Source organism: Pygoscelis adeliae, unplaced genomic scaffold, assembly GCF_000699105.1.
Source record: "Pygoscelis adeliae isolate BGI_AS28 unplaced genomic scaffold, ASM69910v1 Scaffold71, whole genome shotgun sequence".
NCBI classification, from domain to species: Eukaryota; Metazoa; Chordata; class Aves; order Sphenisciformes; family Spheniscidae; genus Pygoscelis; species Pygoscelis adeliae.
Genome location: NW_008824356.1, coordinates 7,889,440 through 7,916,734, shown reverse-complemented (window position 1 = coordinate 7,916,734; position 27,295 = coordinate 7,889,440). Strand labels below are relative to the sequence as shown.

Below are 27,295 nucleotides of genomic sequence, written 5' to 3'. Positions count from 1 at the left end.
TTTGTTTTCCAGGTCTGCAGATAAAGACGACACAGTAAAGCCTGGAAAGCACATGTGAGTTCATCTTTTTTACAGAAGTCTTGAACAGCACAGCAAGCATCTCAGCCTTAGTGAGAGGACCATGCAGGTGTGCCACTCAAGGTGTATTTTAATAAGAAACATTGCACTCCTGGGCAGGGAAGTAATTAGGCTCACTTGACTTTTCTTTTTTAAAGAGAAATAAATTCCTCAGAAGCTGTAAGATTTTAGCCTGGTACAGAAGGAGCAATGAATAAACCATTCTCATGGAATGCCAACATAGGGTGTGAGATCTCAGTATAAGAGGTCAAAGCCAAAGATCGTTTTAATGAAAACCCTTGACAACTAATGAAAATCTTTCACTGGTTCAAGAAGGACTTCAAAGTGGCAGAACTGTCACAGATGGAATAGCAGTCCCAGAAATAAGTTATTAGCTGAATACTCCTAGGGAAAAAGGATATTCTGCTGAAGCAAGTACTGTATCCCATTGAAAGCTTTGGATACGTATCTCCATTTGGCACTACAGAATGTAATGCCATGCAGAGAAACTTCAATAAACCATTGCAAGGGCATTGAAAAGCCTTGCCATATTAAGAAATAGTCTTGTTTATAATAAAAAGCTCTGACTGACATAATTTTTTACTCTTGCGGCAGAGGTTGAAGATGTTAGCATCCCCGGCTGTCCTCCTCACCCACCAGCCAGAGGTTATTGTCCCTGCAGCAAGGGCAACAAAGACGACTGTGTGTCCATTCCTCCCCAGCTCCATTTCAGGAACCAGCGTGCAGTGTAACCTGCTCATCTAAAGGGGCTGGCACTGCAGCGCAGGCTGTGACCTGAAGCAGCTCAGGCACAAGCGTATGTCCTGATCTGCAAGCTCCACCAGGAGGCAGCTTAAAGGGGTCATCAGAGACATGTGAATGATAACCTACTAAATGGCAAAATTCAGTAAGTCTTTGAGTCACAAACACTGAAGCTTTGCCGTCTTTTTGATTCTGCCACTGAAGTTGGCCACTTGCATCGTCTGTTCACTTGTGCCAATCTGAACCCCAGCTACCTCTGAAGACAGCCGCAGTATAACCTCATAACAACCATGTTAATATAGGGTCATGTGTGAACCAATTCGTCTGAGACAATATTCCCTGCTTCTCAATAAGCAATGTGACAAGTTAGTATGGAGAATGTTTTCCACTGCCTAAACTGAGTTAATTTAGACCTAGTTTGGACATTGTTTCACTGTTATCCAGACCTACCTGTCTTTCCTCGACAGAAAAAAAATAAGAAAAAAAACCAACTGTCTCTGTGGATGAGAACAGCTTGTACATGTTAACAAGATACACAAAATACAGCCACGAAATGCAGATGGGGAAGATTCTCTTTAATCGGTGCACATAATTTGGCATGTCAGAAAGGGCCATTGTTGAGGTAATAGTCTTATTGAGGTCATTTGACTATTCAACAACCTTTTTTAAATATCTGATTTAGGGGTGTCCTGATGCAATGCCAACTTGGTTAATTATGTCCTGCTTCTGTGTGTTTTTGCTTCTTGCTTCACGGCCATGTTGAAAGCATCTTTACTTGCCATCCCAAACTACTGCTGGTTTAGCTATGCATTATTAAACAATAATTAGGTGCTAACCTACAATTAGCTGTGTATCTGTGATGAAAAAAACAATTCTTAGATACAGTTTCTAAGGTGCTTCAGAAAGAAATTCTGTTAATGCCTGTTTTCATTACTGTTAGCATACATACACAGTGCTCCAGCAGGTGCCACATGGTCTATCCCAGAGACTAAAGCCTTTGGTCAAGGAGATCTGAAACCCACCTATTTCCCTTGCTACAGAACAAAGAATCACAGCTCTATCCAGCAAGATTTGGCTGAAGGGATTGCTTTAGACAACTCCCTCTACCTGGCACTATGTCAAAGGTACCAACTGAATTATGAGTTTCCCCAAATTACACGCAAGTAGGAAAGCAAATTCTGTGTCTAGAACCAGGAATGGCTGAACTCCTGCGTACAGTCTGATGCCAAAGAAGGTCAATCAAGTTAAAATTGGGTTCCTCATGCTGCCATGTGGGTTACAGCACAAATTTCACTGCTCTCTGCAAATGAAGATCATGCCAAGATGCATTAAAATAGAGCAGAAATAGCACCTGGAACAACATGATCCAGTTAAATGAACAATCACTACAAGCAGAGATCAGAAAAAACACAGTCCCACTACAGACACCATACCACTTATAGGAGAGTCCATGTTTAACTTCTCTATACATCTTCCAGGGTACACGTACAACTTCCAGTAACAAGTGCTTATGAGCACGCTCTTCTTCCGTGATGCAAATTTTCTGTCATAGCATTGCTTGGTGTTTGCAGAAGGAACAGCCATTTTCACAGACACAGCCTCCCTTCTACTATTCTGTAGTTTTTAGAACTGGCCACCAGATTTTCTTACATCAAGGTTTTCAATCAAGAAAATTTGCTTCTAGGAACAGTAAGTATGGCCATTCATGGTCACTGATATCTTTGACAATTTTGAAACCAAAATTCATATTATGGTTTTTACCATCATTTTTATCTGCACATCTCAAAAAAGTTTAAAAAAATTATTTTCCAGACCCCACACTTTCATGCAAGCAAAATTGAAAAATTAATCTATGAATGATAAAAAAATAATTAAACAAACCAAGTTATTAATTCAGTTTTACTTTTGCAAAATGAAAACCAGTCCTCCCCTTTTTCAGAAAGTACTACTTTTTTTTCTTTTAAAAGGTCTTCCTGAAGAAGACCTTGACGGTTGGACTCGATGATCTTGGAGGTCTCTTCCAACCTTAATGATTCTATGATTCTATGATTCTGGACAGCAAAAGGGAATAGAAATGACAGGGGTCTGGACTGATTTTATTTTTGAAATCTTTGCCTTCTATGGATGAATTTGCACAAGACTGCTGAATAACGCCCTGACTTGCAACATGATGAAGTTATAATTCAGCCCTAATCTAAACCTCCATATAGTTCTACAGTAAAAGGTATCAGTCATATCAGTAAAATAGACTGATCGAAGGAGAGGATTTCTGGCTCAAAGAGATGCAATTAACAAGTGGAGTTCTGATTTCTAGGCTAAGTACATAGGTGTTTTGAGTTAATAATTCACTATTTCTCCCCACATCCTTAGTCTAAATTTATGGACCATTGCAGGTGGATGGGCTCCTGAGCTGAAAAGCTCTCAGATGCCAAGGCAATACACGACAGGTATTGCAAATGCAACTTGCCAGATGGAGCTTATCTGTACCCATGGATAATACTAATCACTCTTCTTGTCTTCTCTGGAACGTCCTATTGGAAGAAATGGGATACAACACTGCCTAACCACTGTCACCTTTCATTGCCACCACAGAAGTTGCCTCTCAGCTTTAGAAGGACAAAAAAGCAAGGGAAGAACAGCTAACAACAGAAGAAAAGTTAAAAAAAATAAAATCCCCAAATCCTCCTGACCTTCAGCTACTGCTGTCATTAAATCAGGTTTGAACAGAAGAAACCCAGTCAGTAAATTCAAAGGGACCAAACCTGACAGAAGCAGAGGGACAGCCAGCCTGTGCCATTATCTCTCTCTGCCTCTAGAACAATCCTTGGTGTTGTAAACTGTTATTTACATCCTCCACCCTGTTCAATCTGTAGCTCTCTCAGGGAAGGTGATGACCTTGCCCTCTTTTCACCCTATTTCTCCCCTCCCAGCAGAAGCTCTGATGCCATTTAACTTTCCAATTCTCTGGCTGCTTTTGATGCCTAGTGTCCACCACTACCATAGTAAGCAGGAGAGCATAAATTCCTGCCAAGAGTTGCAGCAGAAGAGCTTCCCAAGCCCCACCAAAGAAAATCTGGCCTTGTGGAAGTGAGAGGGCAGAATTCAGACTCAGAATCTGATGCAGGGACCCAGCTGGAACTGTACAACAAACCATAATAAAAAGAGCAAGGCACAGACTGCAGGGCTGCAACTCACTCCAATTGCTACAGCATTTGCTAAGGCCAAAGTGAACATTGCAGATCCTGGTCCTTAGCAATCCACAGCCAGGCTCTCGCCCCCCCCTTTCCAGTTCTTGCTAATTTCCTCCCTCCCTTCCCTCCAGGAATCACATGGAGAAGAAGTTAACACCATTCCCATGGCTTCAGTTAAGAAAGGACAAAACAAACAACTTGCAAGCATCAGACATTAGCTGAGAGGCAGCCAGAGAGACACCAAGCCTTTTCACAGCAGATTGTAAGTGGTTCTTGCTTCTTGCCAGGGCAACAAATATTACAGCCAAGCAAGCAGAAATTTCTCTGCTGTGCCTGAGTCCATAAACAGAAGGACAACGTGTAATCAGCCATCTGAGCACCAAAGAATTATTCATCTTCAGGCAAGCAACAATACCTCACAATTAGTCAGATGTGGGGGAGGAAGAAGTCCTCTGCAGAAGAGGCTCCCACTGCAGTAGTTCTTTCTGAGGCATATACACGACACACAACCCTCCTTCTTCCTCCCATCTACCTATCCTTTCCACCCTGGCACTCTTCTTTATGTCTAGCAGCTGGAAATCCTACCTGATGGCTGATCCCCAGCACCCGCACACAGCTCTGTTACAGAGCGGGGCCAGCTGCCCTCCTGGCTCTGGAGGAAGCCCATAAGCTCTGCTGCATAGATCCTCCTCTGGCACTGTTAAAGCTGAATGCCTTCAGGGACTCCAGAGGAGCAGGCTGTGTATTCTGACCTGCCTAGCATACCTACATTTCTAGATTTCATTCTCACAATTGTCTCTTCTCAAAGGGAAAACAAAATAAGGTGTAACCTCTTAATTACCATATCTTTAAGACTTTTTTCTTAAGATCCTGAGGAAACACGACAATTGGAATCCATTCCTACTCACTCATAAGAGAGGCTTCCTACTTAAATCTAAGTCATACCCATTCAAAGCATCCATTTCTGTTTTTACCACGGCACAGAGTAAATTTTCTGCTCTATGCTGTACACATCTGTAGGATCAAACTGGAACGACAGGGTCATAGTACCACTATGAAAGACCTAGGCCAAGGACGAGGCAGGAGGGAAAGGGAATACAACACCTGAGGGAATTTACAAAGTATTACCCATACTACCAGAATAGTGCCTGTAAACGTGGCTGTGAGACAGACCAAGAAGGATCAGTGTATGCTTATTTGACTACACAGGGAAAGTAAAGAACTGTTCAGAGAGGAGGTTTGTTGGCAGCTGATGAGTGAATTGAGTAGGACTTAGAAAACAGTAGCTCCTGGTTCAGGACCTGTATTCAGCCTGCTACAGCCTCTTGGTTTTCTAGCTAAAACGCCACAACCCCAAAGCAGCTCAGCAGCTCACCTCCTTCTGCAAAATGCCTGTGTTCCACTTGCTGTGGCCTGCCCCATTCATCTTCTTGCCATGAAATCTGCCTCACCTCTCGCTTCCTGCTGTGTCAGTACATTAAATTCTTCTAACAGGAGGAAAATATATTAAAGGAATAATAATAACACTGATAATGATAGTCTAAGAAATACATATTTCTTTCTCCATATTTCCCCTCGTTCGATTAGTCTCCCAGCAAGAGCAGCATTAATCACTGGGGCAACAGATAAAAGATAAAGACCAATTTGAATTTTGCTGCGTGCTACTGAGTGTGTATGTGTGTGCTCAGGCAGAAGGGAGGGAGGCAGCAGGATAATCTGTCATTTGTATATTTATGCTGCTGGAGTCAGTCAGGACTGGTTCTCCATTGTTACCACAGATTAAAATCATTCATGTCCTTATGCTTTCATTGGAGGTCATCTGTCAGGAAAAAAAAAAGGACATTATGACCAAGTTAAAGTCAAGCTATTTGTGCAAATCTCTGTGTATGGCTTGGGCACTGAAACTATTGCTTGAATGTTAGAAGAACACAACATATAGTAGTTTTTTCTCCTTACCTGACATGACTCTTTTTACACTGAGTTTTACTGCTCCAAAACAGTTACTGGAAAAGAACTGTTGCAGGTGGGAGGAAGAGGTGCTTTTTAGATGATCTTAGTACAAGTATGTGAGAATCCAGCTCCGCCTGACTTTGAACTGCTGTGGAAGAAGCCATGGGTCCTCAGATCTCACTGCCAGCAGTTCTACTGAATTGAGTCCCTGCCAGCTTGGCAAAAAAAAAAAAGACTTCCCTTTATCCCTGGGGAAGATGGAGTGTGGAACAAAGCAGAGATTAAAGAGTACAAGAGCAGTTACTAAGCCATATGGGTACGAGTTTCTCTCTTCTCCAAACCTCTGTCTATCCAAAATAGAGTTGCTAGAACCACCAGCCTACCACCTCTAGCCATGTCACTCCCCATCTTTAAATCTTGCTCTTTCCTTCCCATATCTATGAGATAGATGTATCTCATCCTCTGGATCTTAGTTCCTTGTCTGCACCTGCTACCCTCTGTGGGTAGAGAAAGGATGAATACTTTCATACATTTAGCCATTAGAGCATTCCCAGCATTTCCTACTCTCTGGTTCACGCCTCCTAATAAACTACCATTATTCCCTGGAAGTGTCCTACCCACAAATCAATTTCCTTAGCACACCCGATCTGAGACGCAGCAAAATGGGCAACATAGCACAGTGGAAAACTCTGAAAGCAATTATTAGAGAAGATGGTCCCTTCTTGAGTCATTATAAGGGTGAAAAGCCAACAGACCAAATTTTCTCCAAAAACACACTATAAGAAAGAAGAAGGGGAGCATTTGCATCCCATGCAATACCAAGAGAACTGAAATCCAATTCCTCACCCCTTTGGCTTTATTTTTCTGTTGAAATTTTGTGGAAACAAATTCTTATCTTTCAGAATATAATAGAAGTAATTTTGCAATCAAAATGAACAACATCCCACCTACTTATATGCCATCTAAGGGAGGAGAGAAAGGTTTGGTTGTTGTATAGCCTGTCTTACTAATCGCTACTTTTAAGAGCTGTACCGTGACAGACATATCTTGTGAAATCAGTGACAACTCATCCCACAGAAGAAAAAGAAACTAGCAGAAATCCTTCTGTTTCTGCTAGTTAACACCACCATTATTCTACAAAAAACCCAAGGCATTAATTAAATGGTTTCAGAAAGCGGGTCTGTCACAACAGCATGGATGTGTTTCTAATTTCTGCACATTCATTCAAATATGAGCTAGGAAAGGTAAGAGGTACATTCCCACCTCTCAGCCAGTATTGTAAAAAAACCCAAAAAACAAACAAATAAAATGGAACTATATGCTGTGGCAGTATTTTGGCAATGTCTGCAGCTTCTAGGCATTTCCCTGAAGTATATAAATAGCAAGCAGAGCAAATATGCTATAACAAAACATGAGCCAATCTTCCAACTATATTTGAGCTATAACCATTGATACTACTACATTTATTTCTAAGCAGTTGCTTTTGCAGTATTGGATCTCTTCATCATATATTGTTGCTGCACAACCATCCTAGAACAACACACTTGTCCTATTCTTTCATTTGGCTTGTGATCAAATGTATGGTCAACTATAGTAGCTTTAGTTCCTGAGTACTGTATTAATCAGATTTTGAAAATAATCTTCCACGTGACTTTCAAGAATCCTTTTTGGCAGGGCAAATGACATGTCTAAATACACAAAGGGATACTGTGCCCTGAAAAAAAAAGTCCATCCTGATGTTATTAAGGGTACTTTCCGAGAATAGTATGCCTGCCTGCCTGTCTGAAGAAGGTAGGTATCAGTTTACTACAGCTGTTATTACAGCTTCTTATCCTTTTATGACAGAGAAGGGCATGCTTTTTGGTCACCAAAAATCAAGCAAATATTTCAATAAGTTCTTGATCAAGATAAAAAAAATCATCAGAGTGCTGAAATTCTAGAAAAGTGTTAGACCAGCCCTCCCTTAATATGCTGGGCCAGATCTTCATTTCCAAATTTCACAGTAGAACAGAACTGGGTACATGTGTCAAAAACACCAGCTGAGATTTTGCTGCAAGTCCCAAATGATTGTTCAGATCTGCAGATTAAAGGCAATGTAAACTCAACCCTTGTAGAAATGAATCCGCTAACTCAGGCCTTCTGTAAATTATTAGACTGAAGAAATAAAAAGACAATGTGGGTCCCAGCAGAACACACATAGGAGTGGCTGAAGTGACTACTTGACAATGCTACTATATAAAAACAGGTTTTCCAAAGAATGAGTGTAAGCTATATTTTGAGAAATCATACTATGCGTCAACTTGTGGCACTCAAGTTTGCCACACACATTCAATCAAATCCCTCCCCTGGAGTCATGAAAAAGTAGTCTCCATTTGGAGCCAACAATGGTTACTAAGTTAAATGTTCAAATATCACTGGTGATAATGTCAACAAATGACATCATACACCAGCATATGCATGAGCTGTTTTACAAATACAATGTTCTTTATTACTATAATTGTGCTTAGCAGACATACAAGGCTGATCTTATTTCCATCATTAGTACTTGTCAGCACTTGGGAGCGTAGGCTGGAAAAATAATATTATAGTAAAATCACACTCTCTTTTTGGATGGGTGCTGAACTCCTGGTTCACTATGGCACTTCCAGAAGAGCAGCACACCTGTCTTCTGCAGGAAGTGAATGAAATAATGAAAATATAGGATTATATTTTAGGTTCTATGAGCTTTACGGGTAATCTGAGTATCCGGAATGCTACATCAATAAATATAATTTAAACACACCACACCACTCCCCCATCTAATACTCAGTTAAAACTTGGAGAATATTTTTATCCCTTTCCCATACAGAACATTATCATATCATAGACATGTTTTTGGCTAGGTAGCTACTACATTACACACCAAAGATTCTGTGTGTCAGTGTGCACTAAATCTATTTCTATACTACATACTTGTGAAGTATTTAGAGGTCATTTGGTGTTATTGAATTAATCACTCTGTAACCTACATGAACAGTAGTTTGCATGAAAATTTTTTATCCCACATTTGGATTCTTGCTTCCAAACTCCGCTTTCTTTCTCTGCCCAAACCACGTTACCATTTAATCATCACAGAAGAGATGTGACAGTGAATAAGTAAATGCCATTTTGTGAATTTCACTGCAGCAATGCAACTTTACCATCTCACTCAACAGGACTGTAGTGCAGGAGAAAGGATTCCACTCTGAAAGATGGTACAGGTTGGGGGCTTTGGTTTCTTTAAGAAAAAATAGTTGAGGAAGAAGCAGAAAAAGAGGGATGAGAGCCAGACTGCATAATTCTCAGCAGTAGCAATGGGCCAATGAACTCAGTCCTTAAAGCAGAGACTCATCAAAAGCTCTTTTTTCAATAGAGCTTTGCAGTCTTGGGATGAAAATGTCACTAGTGACTTATAAGAAGCAAAAACTAAATTAAAGGCCAATTTCTTTCCCCCCCAAATTATTATCTATGAGTGTAAAAGAAAGCACCTAGGCAAGACCAAGGGTGAGACAATTTTATTTGTCTTAGCTGACAGTGAAAGTCTAATTAGACTGACAAATCTTCTGTGCTATTTTCCTTTGTGATAGACATTGTAAGAAAGGATTTAGCCTGGAGCTGCACGTTATGGAAAGACATTAATCAAGATTATTGGACCCTCAACAGAAAACACAGTTAGAAGGCTGGAAAGCCTAATGGTTAAAATAAAAGGTTGAGAACCTTATTCTGACCCACGCCAATGGGCTGGACTCTCCATACAGATAATGAGCAGATCCCCCCCTTCTATTCTTTAGAGAGAACATTCTGCATATTATATATCATACACTGTCATTCTATGGCCCTAAGATCATAGCTGAAAACATCCACAAGTAATTTATTCTCATCACCTCCAAGCTACTGTTTGAACAGTTTTGCAAGTGTAATCATCCTCATCTCAGGAAGTTGAGGCACGCACTGGATATGTAACAGAACACACAGTTTCTGGTTCCTCATGAAGAGCATAACCCCAAGTCCATCTGTCCTCCCAGAAGGGTTCTGATCTCTTTTTCACAGAAAACTGTCTGTGATTTTGGTCTTGGGACCCCAGCCATCCATGTCATAGGGCAGACATATTAGGGGCCTGCCCTAGGTCAGTGGGCCCTAGGGCCCCCAGAAGCTTACCTGGAGTAGTTCTCCTTAAGGACCCACGCACCAGCTGGAATCATATCTTGGATTCGCTGAACTGAACGTGTTTTGAGCAGAAGACTCGCGTATCACCATGCATGCTTTTCTAGACTAGCTATACTTAGTAATTAACTTCAAAGATATCTTTAGACAAATAATTTGAAAACTGAATGACCCAGCTGTGAGCTGGACAGAACGCACCACATGAGAGTCTCCTAAAAAGCTTTGAGCAGCAACTCACTAAATAAATTATGAGCATATAAGCAGCTGACATGGAAGCAGAAGCCAAGAGAATGAGTGTCACTTTAACTCGTTTTCACAGAAGTCTCCCAAACCCAGAAATCCCTGAACTACTTCACTAATAATTGAAGCTGTGCTTTAAATTGGGAAATAGGGACATGTGGGATTCCAGGACCTTTAACAATTGCTAATGAAGTAACCCTGCGAGAAACATGGCAGCCTTGCAAGAATACGATGTGGCACAGTACAGTGACTCTCATCTAATAGCAGCCTGCACAGCATGCTACTGTACCACACACAAAAGCTAACGGCTTGTCTTTGAGGCCTTTGTGGGGTAACGTGGCAAAGCAGCAGTCCCAGAGAGGATATTATTATGACAACAGTCTGGTGTGTCAGGGCCCTGAGACCGGCAGCAAGAATTTAGTACAACACATGTCACTTCTGAACAGACCATACTTAAATCCAGAACAAAACCACACGTGAGAAAGTCAAATCAGTGTTTCTACTCAGGAGCAGCAGAGCACAAGCACCGTTTGCAACTCACTGAAACAAACACAAATCAAAACTCCTTTTTCTCCCTTATTGTCGGTTAACAGAAAAAGGTCGGCTCTTGTTATCTTCCTTCAAGGCCTCTCTGAAGGATATTTGAATCACAGAAACGTTCCTATCAGTATAGCATACAGTCATACATCTCAACTGTTTCTCACTCAAATCCTGCCTGTTCTCCACTGAGCTGAGTTTCACTGCCTTGCAGAAATGTTATTACAAATTTTAAAACAAAATGAAGTTACAGACATTTTAAATGCTAATATCATTGCCACCGGGTATTTCCAGTAATATTTTTCTCTCAATTCCCTTTGTCTTGGTTGTTTGTCCAAGACTATATCCCATGTTTGGGATCTTCACAAATTGAAAAGCATGTCATTGGTCTGTGCATATAGTGTGTATTTTTAAAGCACTTCATTTTCCCAGTTGTTTTAGTGTAACTGTGCTCTAAAAAACTTCCGACAGTATTCAGACTACCTAACTTCAGGAGGTATCTTGGTGTACGTTACAAACAGAAGAAATCTTTGCAGTTGTCATGCTCTTCTGTACTTCCTTAACAAGTGATGTGTAAATCTAAATCCTACTGAAATTCCCCTGGATTTTGTATCACTTTGGGATTACAGACTTGATATTCTACACAAGCTTTATATGCATTTCAAAAAGGAGACGTTTTAGTTACTTACATATGAAAATGAGTAGTACAAATAGCACAGATACTTTTAATACAGTAAGAATAATAATTCTTTATCCCAATTCTTGCTATTTTGCATTAGATGCTTTACTTTTACTTGCATCATGCTTGGTATTTCTACAATGGTCCAGAACCCTTCTATGCTAAGTAGTGTACATGTGCAGAATAAAAAGTACATTTTGAACCCAAGGAGTCTGCAATCTAAACATAAAACAAGATATCACACATGGGTACAGAAAAATGGATAATAAAACAAAAAATGTGACAATATTGAGCTGCCTTAAACCATCATCAGCCTCTGACAACTTTTTGGCACACATCATGATGAAAAGAGGGTTTCAATGGGATTGGAAAAATAACCTGCTGTTGCCTTGTGGATGGTACCAGGAAACAGAAAGATTCTTATGATGAAATCTAAGAAGTGAGCAAAAAAAATGCTTGAATTGTGCTGATCAGAAGAGGCTAAACTGTGAATGGCCTTGAAAGTGAAGAAAAATTGTTTATTTCTGAGCAGAAAAGAGAAGAGAAAGCTGGAGCAAGGTAATAACTAACTGTATTTGTACCGCTCATAGCCTCAGGTAGCTATATTTTACGTTCCCCAAAGAACAAACTTGTTCGATTAGATTTTTCTACCACTTAGATCTAAAATTGTAAGCAGGCTTGACAATGGTGATGTCAAACACAAGCGAGGTAAAATAACTATTAGGCATCTGAAAACCACAGCTGGAGATACTGCCCAACCAGAAAAAGACAATTTCTTCTCAATTTCACCGCACAAATAACGCAACTTAAGCTGACAGAATCAAATTCTACCAAGAGTAAGGAAGAAAGGTGAGCCATCTGTGCTGCGACAGCAATAAAATGGCCTGATATTGAAATGCAGAAAGTTGTAATGGAGGTACATATTGACCTTTATCTTTCTTTCAGTGGGTAGCATGAAGTGTCAAAGAGTTATTGCTTTAATATCAGCTGAGATGAGGCCATTTGTTGCGGTGCACGTGCATCCAGGAAATCACTGCTCTAACCATGTTTTTAGAAGCACTTTGACACTTTATTAAATCTTCTTGATGCTCTTTCAGCACACAGTGGTCTCTACAGGCTGAGTGAACTGCCGTGTAGGTTAGTCAGGAAGCTTTCTGGAAGAGTTCCTCTTCAAGTAAGCCAGGGTCACTTCCAGCTTGACCCAGCCCTCAAAGGTCCAGTGCTACTCTCTGTTACACTCCTATAGCTAAACACAGTTCTTTTCTATAATATAAATTATAGAAAATCTCCAATAAACTAACAAAAGTAGGATCAGGACCACATACTTCATTCTTCCAGAGATGTAATCGTACAAAGATTTTCTCTAAAATTAGAGCTAGCCACTAAGGAGAAGGAACTGTAATTCTTTCAAAGTTTATGACAAACAGTGACCAAACCTGGGGTAATTTTCCCTCATTTAGCTGAGACTTTATAAATCACCTGTTGGGTGTTTGAGGCTAATAACTCAATTAATCCCAGCCCTGCTGCCAACTGGATTTACAGAGTACCAAAGGGGGCAATGTTAAACCTTGGCTTGGAATTAATTACTCTAATAGTTGTAAATTCCACTGCAGCCAGAGGTACCTCACAGAATCACAGAATGGTTGTGGTTGGAAGTGACCTCTGGAGGTTATCTGGCCCACCTCCCCTGCTCAAGCAGGGTCACCCGGCGCCAGTTGCCCAGGACCATGTGCAGATGGCTTTTGAATATTTACAAGCATGGACACTCCACAACCTCTCTGGGCAACCTGCACCAATGCTCAGTCACCCTAACAGTAAAACAGTGTTTCCTGATGTTTAGAGGGAAACTCTTGTGTTTCAGTTTGTGTCCATTGCCTGTGGTCCTGTCACTGGGCACCACTGTCGTCTTTACACCCTCCATTCAGGTATTTATGTACACTGATAAGATCCCCCCTGAGCCTTCTCTTCTCCAGGCTGAACAGTCCCAGCTGTCTCAGCTTTTTCTCATAGGAGAGATGCTCCAGTCCCTTAACCGTCTGAGAGGCCCTTTGCTGGACTCTCTCCAGTAGTTCCATCTCTCTTTTGTACTGAGGAGCCCAGAACTGGACACAATACTCCAGGTGTGGCCTGACCTCCTACGCAATTAAGAGGACAATTTTTGTGTTTTCTTATCCTAAGTGACCAGGACTAGATAAAAAATAAAGAGAATGGTCATATATATACAAACACAATCAATAATTGATTAAACTTTCTGAAGCAGTTAGAAAGCAAGCATGCAACTTGTATGATTACAGATTTCAAAGTCCTTGATTTCATTAAGGTCTTCTGTCCCAAGCAGCAGAAATTGTTTCAGGGAAGCAGATGGAATAATTTAATTTTTTTCTCCAACTAGACAACAATATACCTTTCTCTGGAGGTTTAATAAAGGCACACTCTGATTGATAATCATTCTGCAGTGACTCAGCCAGTGTATGCTGGCGTCAATGAAAGTATGTCAATTTCTACAGGATGAGGTTCTGATGTAAATAAAGATTTTAAAACAAATGTTTCATCCTAGTTGATAACATGATAGTATGCCACTGAAATAAATAATTTTCAAAATCTGATCCACTGCTCAGTGGATGGTTATTTGCATGATTCTTTTCTTTGCACAGACAAGGAGAGCCAATTTAAGGTGTTAATCAGTACCATATTCTGGCTGCCACACAAGTGGTTCCAAAACCACTGCATTTTTAGGACTGAAAACACTACATTGGCACAATTAAGCCAGAACATCTGAAACTTTTTTTTGTAGGAATGATTTTTACCAAAGACGTTGGAACTGCTGTACGTTGGAACATCTACATTTTTGCAAGAAAGTGATCTTGATAGCGTTCCTTTAAAATTTTCTACAGGAAGGTTATAACAGGAAAATGAAAAATGGCTCCACCTGGAAGTAATGCTCCATTGCTTTTCTCCCCATTATGAACTTTACTGTTGCAGCAGTACCTGCTGTCATAATAATAAATAACCGTACACCCACCCCCCATTAAGCTTTGTAAGTCTCTTAGGAATACATTTCCCCACATATGGAACTGTGGAAACATAGTTAAAATCATGTTCTCATTCACATTGGGGCAATTCTACTTACATAAATGGGGTTGCACTAGAACAGGAGCAAAATCTGTCCCCATTATGGCCACATACATGTGCCATAATAATTCATTCAGCTGTTTGTTCACCAACACAGGAGGACAACATTTTGTGCTGATTTACCCTATACAACATTATTAAAATAGTTACATGGAGCATGATTCAGAGAACATGGTTCCCGTAAACTTACAAGTGAGCAGCAAAACAAAAGACTAATTAAGAACCCAAGGAAATGCAGGAGACTAATTGACTCACCTGGATGCTGGGTGGTGAACGATTTTTTCGGGTTGTAGTGGTGGCCATCGTAGTTGTGGTTTCCATGACTGTAGTAGACATTTCTGGTGGCACAGAGGTTGTGGGTGTTGTTCCCAAGATGGAAGGGACTTCCCCAACGAGTCGGACACTTCCATTGATTTTAATGTTGGGGTTGTTCTCCGCTGCCATGTTCAGCACTTTCAAGCCATTGTAATAGAGACCGGAGAGCTGGCCTTGGAAGAGACGCCCTCTGTCCTTCCCTCCTATGGCTATTTGCGCCTGGGTGTTGAAGATCGTTAACTGTCGTCCTAGTGAAGGGGGGTGAATAACATTATTGCCAGACATTTCCTTCACTTTGCATCTTACATTGAGTCCTGGCCAGAAATGATGGACAACAAAGAAGTAGATTCATTCTTGGTAGTGTTTATGATGACTGTAGAAATACAGTATGGAAATGTACTGCCTAAAGCTCACTAATAAGGAAGATTAGCCTGAAAGCAAGAACAGCTAAAACTGAACCTCATACTTCAGCATCCACTCACACATCAAAACTCTGGAGGAGCTTTGACTCAGTCAGAAATCTGAACCCACTCTTTTAGAGTTGAACCCATTTCAAACTACAAATAAGGCTTCAACATGTGGCTATTTTTCTACTATCAATTCAGACTGCAGTACCTGTCAAGCTTTAGCCCATAAATAAACCTTCTATTTTGACGGGTCAAAGGATGGGATTAACTCATAAAGGCACTTTTAATAATGCAAAGGTTTTAAGAGGTGGCTTGAGGACAGTAAAACATCAGAAAAAATTGATGGTGATATAAGGATTGTGTAGGAATCTTAAGACAGGACCAGTCATGATCTTCCACCTGTAAATTTTGTGTTGCGAAGGCTCACAAATCTAAAACCAAGAAACACCAAATGCAAACATCTGTGATGTCTCTGAAAGAGCAAAGTTTTTGAAATAGTGAGGATAACATAGTGCTTCAGATGGTTAGGCCCCAGAATGCCTTACATGTGACTCCCCTCTTACAGACAGTGAAATTCAAATGTAGGCAGGTGAAGTGGTTTACTCAAGGTCACACCTTGAGTGTTAGGAGTGGTCTAATATAATATGTAATGAAAAATATATTTATTAAATCTAGTAACAATTGCCAATTCACCTAGTTTTGCAGGACACTTAAATCACATTCAGCCTGGACTGCTCTATAAATACTGCTTACGTCCCAGGCTGCACTAGGTTGACTATGTTAAGAAATAAATTGCTTCATGCACTGCAAAGGCAGTGCCTATAATTTCACTGTTCCTCAGAAGATTAGGGGCATGCCACCTGGAATCTGTTGAATTAACAGACCACCAGACTGAGCAGAGCTCAGAAGCATTATCAGTGCAGCATCAAGTCATTCATTATTCAAATATCTACTGTGTTTTCCCATTTTTATGAAGTTTGCAACACATGTCCCCATCCCATTCCCGCTCCCCAGTTCTCACTCACCACTTCCTCTCTCTAGTCCACCCTGATGAGAGGTGCAAAATGCCACCATGTAGCAAAGCACAGCCTATAACCCACTGCTCATTCTTTCACAGCCAGTGGTTAGAGTAGATCAAAATACGAGGGGGAGCTCACCAATTTTGGTGGTCGTCGTGACGGGTCTCGAAGCCAAGTGGTGATGCGGTGTTGCATCATCTTATGGTGACAGGATGGACCATGGGGAAGAGAATGGGGACAAGAGAAGAAATGTATCTGAAAGGAGTTCCTGTCCCCAAAGAGGGCCCTAGCTAACTAAGCAAAAGTGTATGGAGAGGTGTAACATACGGACACGTGGAGGTGGGCTGCGCATCCCTTGTGCTCCTCACCCACAGATTTGTAAATAAAACACTAGGACTTGATCAGGGTGGAGTAACTGCATTGATGAAGAAATGAGAAATAAAAATGGAGAGTATCCTTCCCCTGGAAAGTGTTGAAACACCTGATGCAATATTCTGCATCTCAGGAGGTTTTAAACTTACCAGAGGCAACGTATGTCTATTAAAACATCAATAAACATGCACTGAAGCCACACATCCTCAGCATGTAAAACAGAGCCTTTCCTCTTGTCTATGAAGAAAATAGGATCCAATAACAATATCTGTCAAAATAGTGAGCCCCCTCAGCCCAGCTCATGTCTAAGCTAGAGGGAATGGCACTGTATGCTGTAGAAGGTCAAACTCTTGCCATATACCCTGTCCTTAGTTTGCTTTTCTTCTCTGTCCTGTTGTGCTTTGGATTCTTTAATGGATGTGCTGTCAGTTCTTTACTACACCATTTTCCCTCCTCCTCACACGTTCCCTCCCTCTAGCACTATATTTCTTTCCGTACTGTCCGTGCCCCTATGTACCCAGACATTTCCCTTGCTACTGTTCTCTTCTTCCCACCTCACTCGTGATAGAGTGCCAACAGTTAGAGGTGAGATGAGTAAAGAACAGGGAGTTATTTCACTAATCTTGAGATGTCACCCCTGAAAATGGAGGGAAGGTACTGACCGTTCAAAGCTTTCCATTTCCATTCCTTTCTCTCCTTGAATCAATAATGTCAGTTTTTTTCATCCCCAAAGGGAAAAGGCGTGGGCGATGATGAGGAAGGAGAATTTTTGCTGTTCCAGCTAGGAGAGCTCCCCAAGCCAGGATAGAAAAGGGGTTCCCTCACTTTTACTGGAGGATTATGACTCTCCTCAGGATGTCATGTATTCTAACCCAAGCTCATAGCACAGCTTTAGGCATGTCTGTCATATCTCTTGCTTTACTTTCAAGAATAAGGAGTTAGTATATTAAGGCTGAAAAAAAGATCATGTCTCCATTTCTGGGCCTTCATCGGCATCTTCTAATGCTGAATGAAAGTGTACACCAAGGAGGTGGCCCCACTCCAGTAAAAAAGGAACTTTGATTCTGTGTTTTGTGGTCTTCCCTGTTTGTTAAGTGGTCTTCCAGTCCAGGATTCATGCACTGCACCATATGGTTAACGCTGGAGACAGCACTGGTACTAGAACTGTGTTCGCTAAAAGAACACTCACTTGTTGGAGTCACCTACAACCTATTGTTCCTCATTCTTCTCTCTACGATGGTGTACACGCGCATGAATAAAGACAACAGGGAAATGCATATGGAATGAGAGAAAACTGTTGAGAGAATATACACTTAATTCTGTCACCATAGGTCTCTTCTAATCATTCTTTTGATGATATGGTTCTGAAGCCCTTACTTCCCCTAAGTAAAATTTATTTGGCCACTGAATTTTATCGAGGAACTCTTTACATTAGTAAATTCTACTAGGTGTGTAAGGGTTGCAGACTTACAGTCCTTCTTTTCCACAGAGAACTCTTCCTACTGCTATTTTAGTGTCATACTGGAGAAAAATGATGAGCATATTTTAAGTTTCTGAGGTGTTTTGTAAATATTCTGAATAGTTCAAGCTCTCATGTCTTTCTTTGCTCTCTCATTGACTTCTTCATTTGGAAAACTGAATACCAAGTAAAAATATCACAGAGAAATCTTAGTGAAGTGCAACTTCTCTGTAACACTAGTAGAGATTTTGGGCCTGATTTTGCAAATCCTAATTCACACTAATAGTTCCTGCTTCAAAAGTACTGTCACTCACATCAACAAGACTTCACATGTAAGTAAGAGAGATTTGAAGGATTAAGGACTTCCAGGATCAGTCCTTTTGATGAGATGCTGCTGGGTCTTTATTAGCTCATCCAATTGCAGAATAGGTAACATCTGTGCCTTAGCAGCCACCATGTATTCTGCTAAGGAAATCTGCTGGTTTTATGACTACTTAAGTCGAAGAATTTAGGACTATTACTTATTTTTTTTACTCACATACATGATCTCAGTGAAGTTAATAGTGCTTAATGTTTTGCTTATTACTCATATAATTAAAGATTGTAAACCTGGGCTCCTCTTAAAAATATTTTAAACCAATTTATAAAATTACCCACCCCCCCCCAAACAGTAATGATGCCACTTCAGAAAGATGTTGTGTTATATTTGTTTTCCAAGAATGAACTATTTCATTATTATGAATAATGTAACAGTGGTACCAAAAGACGACCAAATCTATGGCATTCAAAAATGTCAGTCGAAAAGTGTTTCATCTTACCTCACTCAAGCCAAGAACTCATGGGCAAGACAGCTATTCTGTATGCTGTCTCTTTGACGAATCTACCTATTCCTCCATCCATCCGTTCATCTTGTTCCATTTTGATAGCAAGCTACCCTTTCACTTATCACCTTTATAAAGTCTTCTGACAGAAGGTTTCCATGTTACATTAATTGTTGGATGGATGACCAGATGGATGAGCAGGTTGGTGAACAGCTAGGTAAATTATTAATTCTTATTATTTTTTAATTTAAGTGGTACCTAAGTTGCTGAAAATGTCTATCTACTTTGGAAAGAAGGAACAAAGCTATATTGTCTCAGGTGTTACACTGCACAATATAATTCCCTAACACAAAGTGTGAAGACTGAATTTCCTTTCACTTTAGTAAAAACATGGCTCTACCCTTCTAGTCTAAAAACATCCAGTGCTTTGAGAGTGTCCGAACGCTCAAATGTAGACCTTACTGCATGTGTGATTGACTTTTAACAAAGCATCAATATCCACAAAAGGTAGACTTCAGTTCAAAACTTCAGAATGGCTTACAAATGAAAGTGCCTTGGCATGCTTATAAGCTCAAACTTGGAGAAGCAGTGACATAAAATAAAAGATTTGGTGGAAAACCAACAAGAAAAAACAAAACAAAACAAAAACACAAAAGAAAACAAAGGTGGGGTTCTCAAGCACATGAATTGCATCAGGAATTAGACATGCAGCTGTTTTAACAAAATTGAGGCAATCATTGTCTTTAGTGTTAAAGGGACTTTAGCAATTCAAACTTACCAAAATTATCCTCTTTTTAGTGTTAAGCTTTATTTATTTATTTTAGTTTGATCTTGTAAATTAACTGGGCAACCCACTGAGACTCAATAAGCATTTTCTGTATACCTTTATCTTAAAATTTATTTACAAATTAGCTGAATTAACTGTTCCATAAAACCCTGGTGGTCAAAAAATATTTGTTTTATTTACAAATATTTTTGTCTTACTTTCACAAATAATTTAGCTTTAGTTACAAGCATTACACCATTGTAGACCAAACCTGAAAAGTGGGCAACACTGTCAGCTCTCATTGAAGTCAACGGGAACTGAGTGTGCACAACACTTTGCAGGATCAGACCCTTCACATAAAAATATTTTGACTGTAGTTATCCACATCCTTTGTGTCCTTAACTTAATTCATACTGGCTAAATCAATTTGTTAATTCAGCTGAGGACAGAAGTTTGAAACAGAACATGAATTGTATTTTTCCAATCCCACAAAACATTGGTTTTCCCTCTTGGAAAATTTTTTTAACAACCATAAGTCTAAGTCAGCACAGAAAATGCAAGATCTGAGCTCAAATGTCACCACCCCCTTTTATCAGCAGTACTTTCTTAAAAGGAAACAAGAGAAGATCGTGTTCTGCTTTCTAGACTTCAAGGCAAGGAGTTACTTACAGCGATTTTTTTTTTTTTTTTTAAATACCACATTTAGTATAGAGGGAGAAGATTTTCCTGACTTATGGTCCACTGAATTACCAAAAGCGCAGTCCAAACCCTGCTGAAATCAATAAGAGTTATTCTGTTACCTTCAACAGGGTTTGGAATGGGCTCTACATCCAAGATTTTTTTTTTCCCCTCCAAATGCCTGATAAAAGAACATTACTGTTCTGACACAAGTCCCATTTCAACAGGTCACTGAATGTATGCAGAACTCTCACTCAAGCCAGCTGGATTTATGGATTTTAACAAGTCTTTTGCTGAACTGAGGCCAATTACTCCAGGCAAACCCACAAAATTAAGTAGCACTGCCTGAAATTAAGTTAGGGAAGAATTTGACCCATAACTTAGACAAATGTATCATTTGAGTGTTCAAACTGTACTCCAGACATAGCATAAAAGCGACAGAACAATCATCTTTCTCTGTCTCCCTCACTGTAGTTTAAATGAAAATGTTAAAAAATGTTTTCTTTACAACATCTTTTAAAATGGTTTAATTATCTTAATAGAACACTAGGAAACACATAGCCATAGTGGCTAATCAGACTAATGAGAAAAAAAACCTTACAGGGTATGTTTGAAATTTTTTAAAGAAAATTTTGATAATAAAGATATAAATGTAGTTTAAAAACAAATCAAAATAGGAAAATCATGCAGCGGTTAAATTGCCATAATACATGTTATTGCTCTTCGCTTTTCTTCTTCATTTTATTTTTTTAGAAAACATCTCCTGAATTTTTGCTTGTTTGTTTGTCATTACTATGATAGCAAGCTTAGAATTTCGTCCCTTTAACTGCATTTTAATAGCAATGTATTATAGCATGATTTATCAACATATGGCAGGTGGAAGCTGACACAAATTATAATGAAAATTAAAACAGTCATTTATGCAGCAGGCGATTATCATTTAAGAAACATTTATTTGCAGGCTTTAAAAATGAGGGTTTAGAATCAAATGGGTTTAAAATGAAAGTTTTAATGAGTGTTACCTTTTTCCTGCAGCCACTCCTCTACGGGCCGGTTATATTTGAAGGGGATTTTCTGTTTTACCATTTGGAACCGTTCACTATCAGTGTTGCCTTTAAAGTTTAAAAAACAGCTTAAAAACAATCTGAAAAGTCAATGAAATAGTTAAAACATCCTAGATTTTTTTTGTTTTTTTTAATGACCTTATTTAGCGATAAATAAATAAGTGCGCGTGCGTGTACATATATATTTGAAAAGAGAGAGATTTATCTTTAGTAAGGTGGAGAATAGTTATACATCCAATTGCCTGAGGTTCTGGAAGGTCGAAGAAGTTAAATCCTATGAAGAAGATATCTCAGATTCTCCTCAGAGTATTTGTTTACCCAGATTGGTTAGAAGGCATGTGTAATTTGTCTGGGACATGAGACCTTGAGTGAACTCACTGACATGAGTTAAAACATTTTGATCAGACTCTAGATCTGATTGCACAAGGACATGGCACAATATATCAGTCACACAAACACATGGTAAGTAGTATTTTTATAAGCCTTCTCGCAGTAGTAAAAGACGTGTTAGGACTAGAAACCCAGTAAACAGAAAAAAAGAACGGAAGAAATAATAAGAAATTGATGATGAAAGGATGTAATAGAATGAGTTTAAAAAACCCTCAGAGTGGGAAGATAGATAGAAAAAAAGGGAAGTAAAATTTAAGAGGAAGAGCTGTTAATTAATGATACGCAAAGGCTGTGTCCAGTTACCAAAAACTTGGGCCTGTTGCCAGAAGAAACAAAAGCTTAGAAACTAATTTAAATGAAAGCAGAAATAATTACCCAAGATGTAAATTCTGGCAAATGCAGTTCCATTGTTCCGTGTTGATGGATGATAGAATTATCCAGTAAAGTGTGTTTTGGAGGAAAGCCCTTATCACTTGCACAGTACAGAAAAGAACAGGATTCATACAAGATCTCTGTCCAAATTCCCTGGCTACTGAAAAAATTGTACAGGTCAGATGGGTTGGGCCAACCTCTAGTAGAAAGGAGCAGCTCAGTCTGACGGTGTTAGGAGTGACAGTAAACAAGTGCCATCATTCTGCTTTTTCATTTTCTTCAACTACAGTGACTTTCTGACTCATTTCAGTTTTTGCTTCATGTATTATTTTTATAAAAACTCTTCAGTCAGATAGACATAAAAAGAGTGCATCGTTTACAAACTTCATTATAATATTGTAGAAAAATAAAGTAAGCCCCCAGCTTACTGATGTAATGCTACCATAAGCAGAAGTTCAGTAGATCAGTAGTGCTCCAATACATATTTTGAATAAATGCAGTCCAAGAGTCAGCAACTGCTCTGCACAATTTGCAGTACTGCTTTTAAAATCCCACATATAAATAACCTAACGTGACTTCATATTTATTTGACTTTCTGAAACAGATGCTGGAATCTTTTTTCAATGTAAAGACACATCAAGGAAAAAAATATATATGACTAACAGCTGGCAGGATGTTCCACCCAGTCCACAGCAGACACTTTCATACTGCAAGCAGTATGACTGGTAAATCTCATGTGCTCGATAATCCTTACTGATTAAGTGTTGCTCAGAAATGCTGCCAGTCTGTATGAGGTACCTGCTGACCGCAGCTACCCTCTCCAGCATCATCTTGTTACTGCTGACATTCTGGAACAAGTGAGAGGCACTATAGCAACACACTGGCTATAATCCCACAAGGATTCACATGTAATAAAGCATGGACCTAATCTTAAGGGGTATTTGTATCTCTTTAAGTCCAGCTGTAAGGAAAACAGCAGTTTGGATTTGGGTTAATATCTCCAACTATAACGAACATTTAGGAGCCTTGCTGCTTATTTGGGGCAACAGGCAAAACAAAGCAAAAACATTTAAGAGCAGCTTTACTGGCCTGATTCCTTATTACCTTCCTGGAAAGGCATCTACTTTTTTTCCTTCCATGTAACAGATCCATTGTGGGAAACTGCTATTCCCCACTGTAGAAAGATCTAATTAATCACTAGCTGACACACACTGATGTACCAGTTTCTCTGTCCCACCTCAGATGCCTGCCATGTACAATTGGTTACTCGGATGAACTAGAAGGAAAAGATAAAATATTGGAAACACACTCTGTCAGTCGTTCATCAAATAATATTAAACAATGTACCGTGGTGGCTTGGAGTCACTCACAGACATTAAGTTACCTTTAAGTACATTTCCAGTTCTGATAATTCATATCAGCACCAACAGAAAGTACCAATAGTCAGTTCTGTACTTCTATGAATACAGATTCATAAACATAAAACTTGAATCATGTTCAGTGCAGGTTCTAAGAAAAAAAATTGATAAAGAGCAGCTGAGGTAATATAAACAACAAAGAAAAAAACACCTAAAGCTAAAGAGAGAAATAGTAACAAAACAATGATTTTTGATCTGTTTATTAATAATAAGCTGATGACTAATGTGGGCTGGGGTCACGCAGGTCAGTTGTTTTCTCAATTCTTAATCTAAAGGATAGGTCCCTTTCCTGAAAGTTCTCCCATTCTTTTAAGCCTAAGAGACATCTACATTCACAGGACAGGGAAGCAGACCTGCTGGTTTGGGGAGAACAATAACAAAAGTAATTGAGTCAAGCTCACGACAAGAACAATTTCTTTTTTAAGATCAGTTAGCAAGGCATTCTGCTTACCCATTAGACCTTTTGTCAACACACTAATCCATGCTCTCCTTCACCAAACCAGCTAAATCTCATAAATGCAATCACAGAAATCCTACATCTCCTTTAGGATATTTTTGGTCTGTTGCAGTGTGCCTATTTTTCTCTGTGTAAGAAAGGAGTCCTGAAAGACACTCAGGATGTGTTTCAATGGGACTTAAAGACCTAAATTTCACTGTGAACTCCTAAATTTCTCTGTCAACTGAGACCTGAACGCTTACAGAGAGCCTGCTACTACATCTGTATTGCACGTGATACAGAAAGATATGGTTTCAGTAGAAATGGAGGTTATTCCCCACTTTATAGAGTATGTTCTGAGTAATGACTTCTGGTTAGATGAGAGTGCATTGAAATCTTAATATTGATGAGCAAGAACATTTTCTATAGGGCCAAAGAAATTCTGTAACACACTTTATTTGGAACGAAAAACTCCACTAGCTTCATTTGGCATGTACATAAGCAAGCTTTTACTGGCAGCAATGAGATCTGTTTTCAGAATAAAGAATGATCCACAGTTCATAGGAACACAAGAGTCAGCCAGTGCTGGCATGGAGCGCTTCTTCTTGTATGTGGAGGGCTGACTGTAGAAAGGAAAAAATGTAATGGATTGAAATTTCTCATAAGTAGGGCATCTCCCAAGAACAGGCCAGCAAGACTAAGGTAAAAAGGAAGTGGGACAATCATGACAAAGACATGACAGGTAAAAATGGGTTTCTTATAATACTGTCCTAGACCTTCAAGAAAGCCAGAAATGACAACTATTCCCCACCACATCTTTAAAGACTTTTTTTTTTAAAGCTGGTTTAATTTAATTTTATTATTGTTTTTATTATTAGGCAGATATAGTCAACAAGATTAAAATATGCATAAAAACATACCTTTAAAAGCTATGAAAAATTGAAGGACATTAGAAAATTCAAATAGGTTTAAATTGCAACATCAGTACCTGATCTATTCTTTTCTGTTTTGTTTTTAAATTTTATTTCAGACATTAGTAAGAATGATTTTTAAAAACTTGTGCATGAGAATGTGTTCACTGATATACCCAGTTACAACATTGAGTTAAAGAACAAGGTTTCCATTGTCAAGTGCTTGGGACAGTCAGTAAATATCAATAAAACCATACAATTATTAAATTAATATTGACTTTGAGTTGTGCTTTAAAAAAAATAAACACAGCATTTGATATGAAAGTTCAAAAAGGAAATATCATGGTTTGCAACACGAAGAAACATAAGTTCAACATGAAGTAAGCTCATCAGACCCCTGACAGCTGAGCCATGATGTGATTAAGGGGGATTCTTGTCCATTTTCATACACAGAAATTTTCAGTAACAATCCTTTTGTGACCTCAATGCAATGCCTTTCTAGAGCTGAATGATACACATGTTCAAACAATACCTTCATGCAAATAATCTAGACCCCTCCCCTTTTTTCTCTTTGAGTCCAGCTCTGATTCAAGGCTGTACTTCAGAAAAGAATACACAGGATAAAAAGAGCCATTTAAATTTATTTTAGAAAATACACTTAATTCCATAGTTCTTTTGCATTCAGAATCAATGTGGGTCTCAAAGGTCTGCAGGATATAATTTGTTGTAGTAAAATTGTGTTGATTAGTTTTGCTACTTGTGATTTACTAAATATTTTTCCTCCCATAGGTTCTAGCTGCTTAAATGATACGAGTACCAATAGGAACTACTCATTTAAAATAACCTTCCTCCTTTTTCCTTCATCTGGGTAATAAATTCCTGTATATCAATATGACTCATGATCTGCTTCGCGACTTAGCTTCTTCTAAAGAACTGTACCTCAGAAATGCATTCCTTCACCTATTTTTTCTGCTTTCTCATGCAAAATTCTAAAGCATAGCCGAATCTGGCTCTGCGAAGACTAGGATAAAACAAGTCTTTTCTTCCATTTAGTACTCATATGTACAATTAACAGAAATCCTGCTGCATCCTAAGTATCACATAGACCTCAGTTTTCCAACAAACTGATAAGCATCCAGGCTCTTATAACCTTAAGGATTCTAATGGTAACATTTTGAAATCTTCTGGATCCCTGAATCTTATTTAATGTAAATATTCAAAATATTTCAAACACCACAGACATTCCTGAGGACTAAATATTTTGGAGATGAATCTGGCAGAAGAGTTCTATTTTTTGTTTGTCCCTCTTTCCCCCAAGAAAACCTGACACCTAAATCATAAAAATCAGAACCTGCTGGTTGCCAGTCTTCTGTCTTTTTTATGGAGTCCTCTGTATCCCTGCTCCATGGACTATACAGATAAATAGACCAGATTCACTTCTAGCTTTAGCTCTTGATAATCTTCAATTTAGATCAAACTAAAATGAGAAAAAAATCAACAGAATTTGTTCGTGCTAAGCACTATTAGCAATTCCCACAGGAAATGCTTTAATGCAACAGTCCAGGGGGAGACAGTTTAAATTTACTCATGGGCAAAGCATAATTTTCTTCCAAAACCCTACAATGTTGGAAGATGTTTTGCTTTCCGGTCATGGTTCCTTTAAGAAAACAAACAATCTTTATTGCATTAAGCTTATTTCTAAACCAAAATGGATTCTTAAGCCAAAGAAAGTAAAAGAGCAATTGAAGCTCTGAAAAATGTTGCTTCTTAGCCTAGATACCAATCATGACGATTTACTGCCTCTCTGGTGTGAAAGAGAAAAGCCGAAAGGTTCCAGCAAATTGCACTGGGCAGAAAGAAAGTACTTGCTTCCAGGTGGAATATTAATCCAACCTGATGTGTGGTCAAGTCTCTGAAGATGCTAAAAAGAATACCATAAGAAAACATTAATCTGTTTTAAATTAATGCCTAAGGCTGTTTTATGAAGAGACACTACAGCAGCAATATTTTCTTCATTGCTTATAAGTCTTTAAAAAGAATGAGACATTTTATCTAATGAGCAGTTATGAAATGAAAGGCGATATGGTGATATTAATGATTTAAGAAAACGTTTTGAGATCAGTGCTCAAGGTTTAAA

The 27,295-nt window shown here is 39.0% G+C and overlaps 1 protein-coding gene across 8 annotated transcripts in view; it reads right to left on the bottom strand.

Moving 5' to 3' along the window:
* NRXN3 (neurexin 3) overlaps window positions 1-27,295 on the bottom strand; it is a 1,016,594-nt gene that overhangs the window by 94,537 nt on the left and 894,762 nt on the right. For 3 of the 8 annotated variants that reach the window (XM_009319413.1, XM_009319415.1, XM_009319416.1), the window contains 2 exons: window positions 21,590-21,679; window positions 14,986-15,293 (listed from right to left, as the gene is read on the bottom strand). In XM_009319413.1, coding sequence (XP_009317688.1) covers window positions 14,986-15,293; window positions 21,590-21,679 — 398 coding nt within the window. Of the gene's footprint in view, window positions 1-12,712; window positions 12,716-14,973; window positions 15,294-21,589; window positions 21,680-27,295 lie in introns of all 8 variants that reach the window. The other 5 variants (XM_009319421.1, XM_009319417.1, XM_009319419.1 and 2 more) reach the window with 4 other exon arrangements.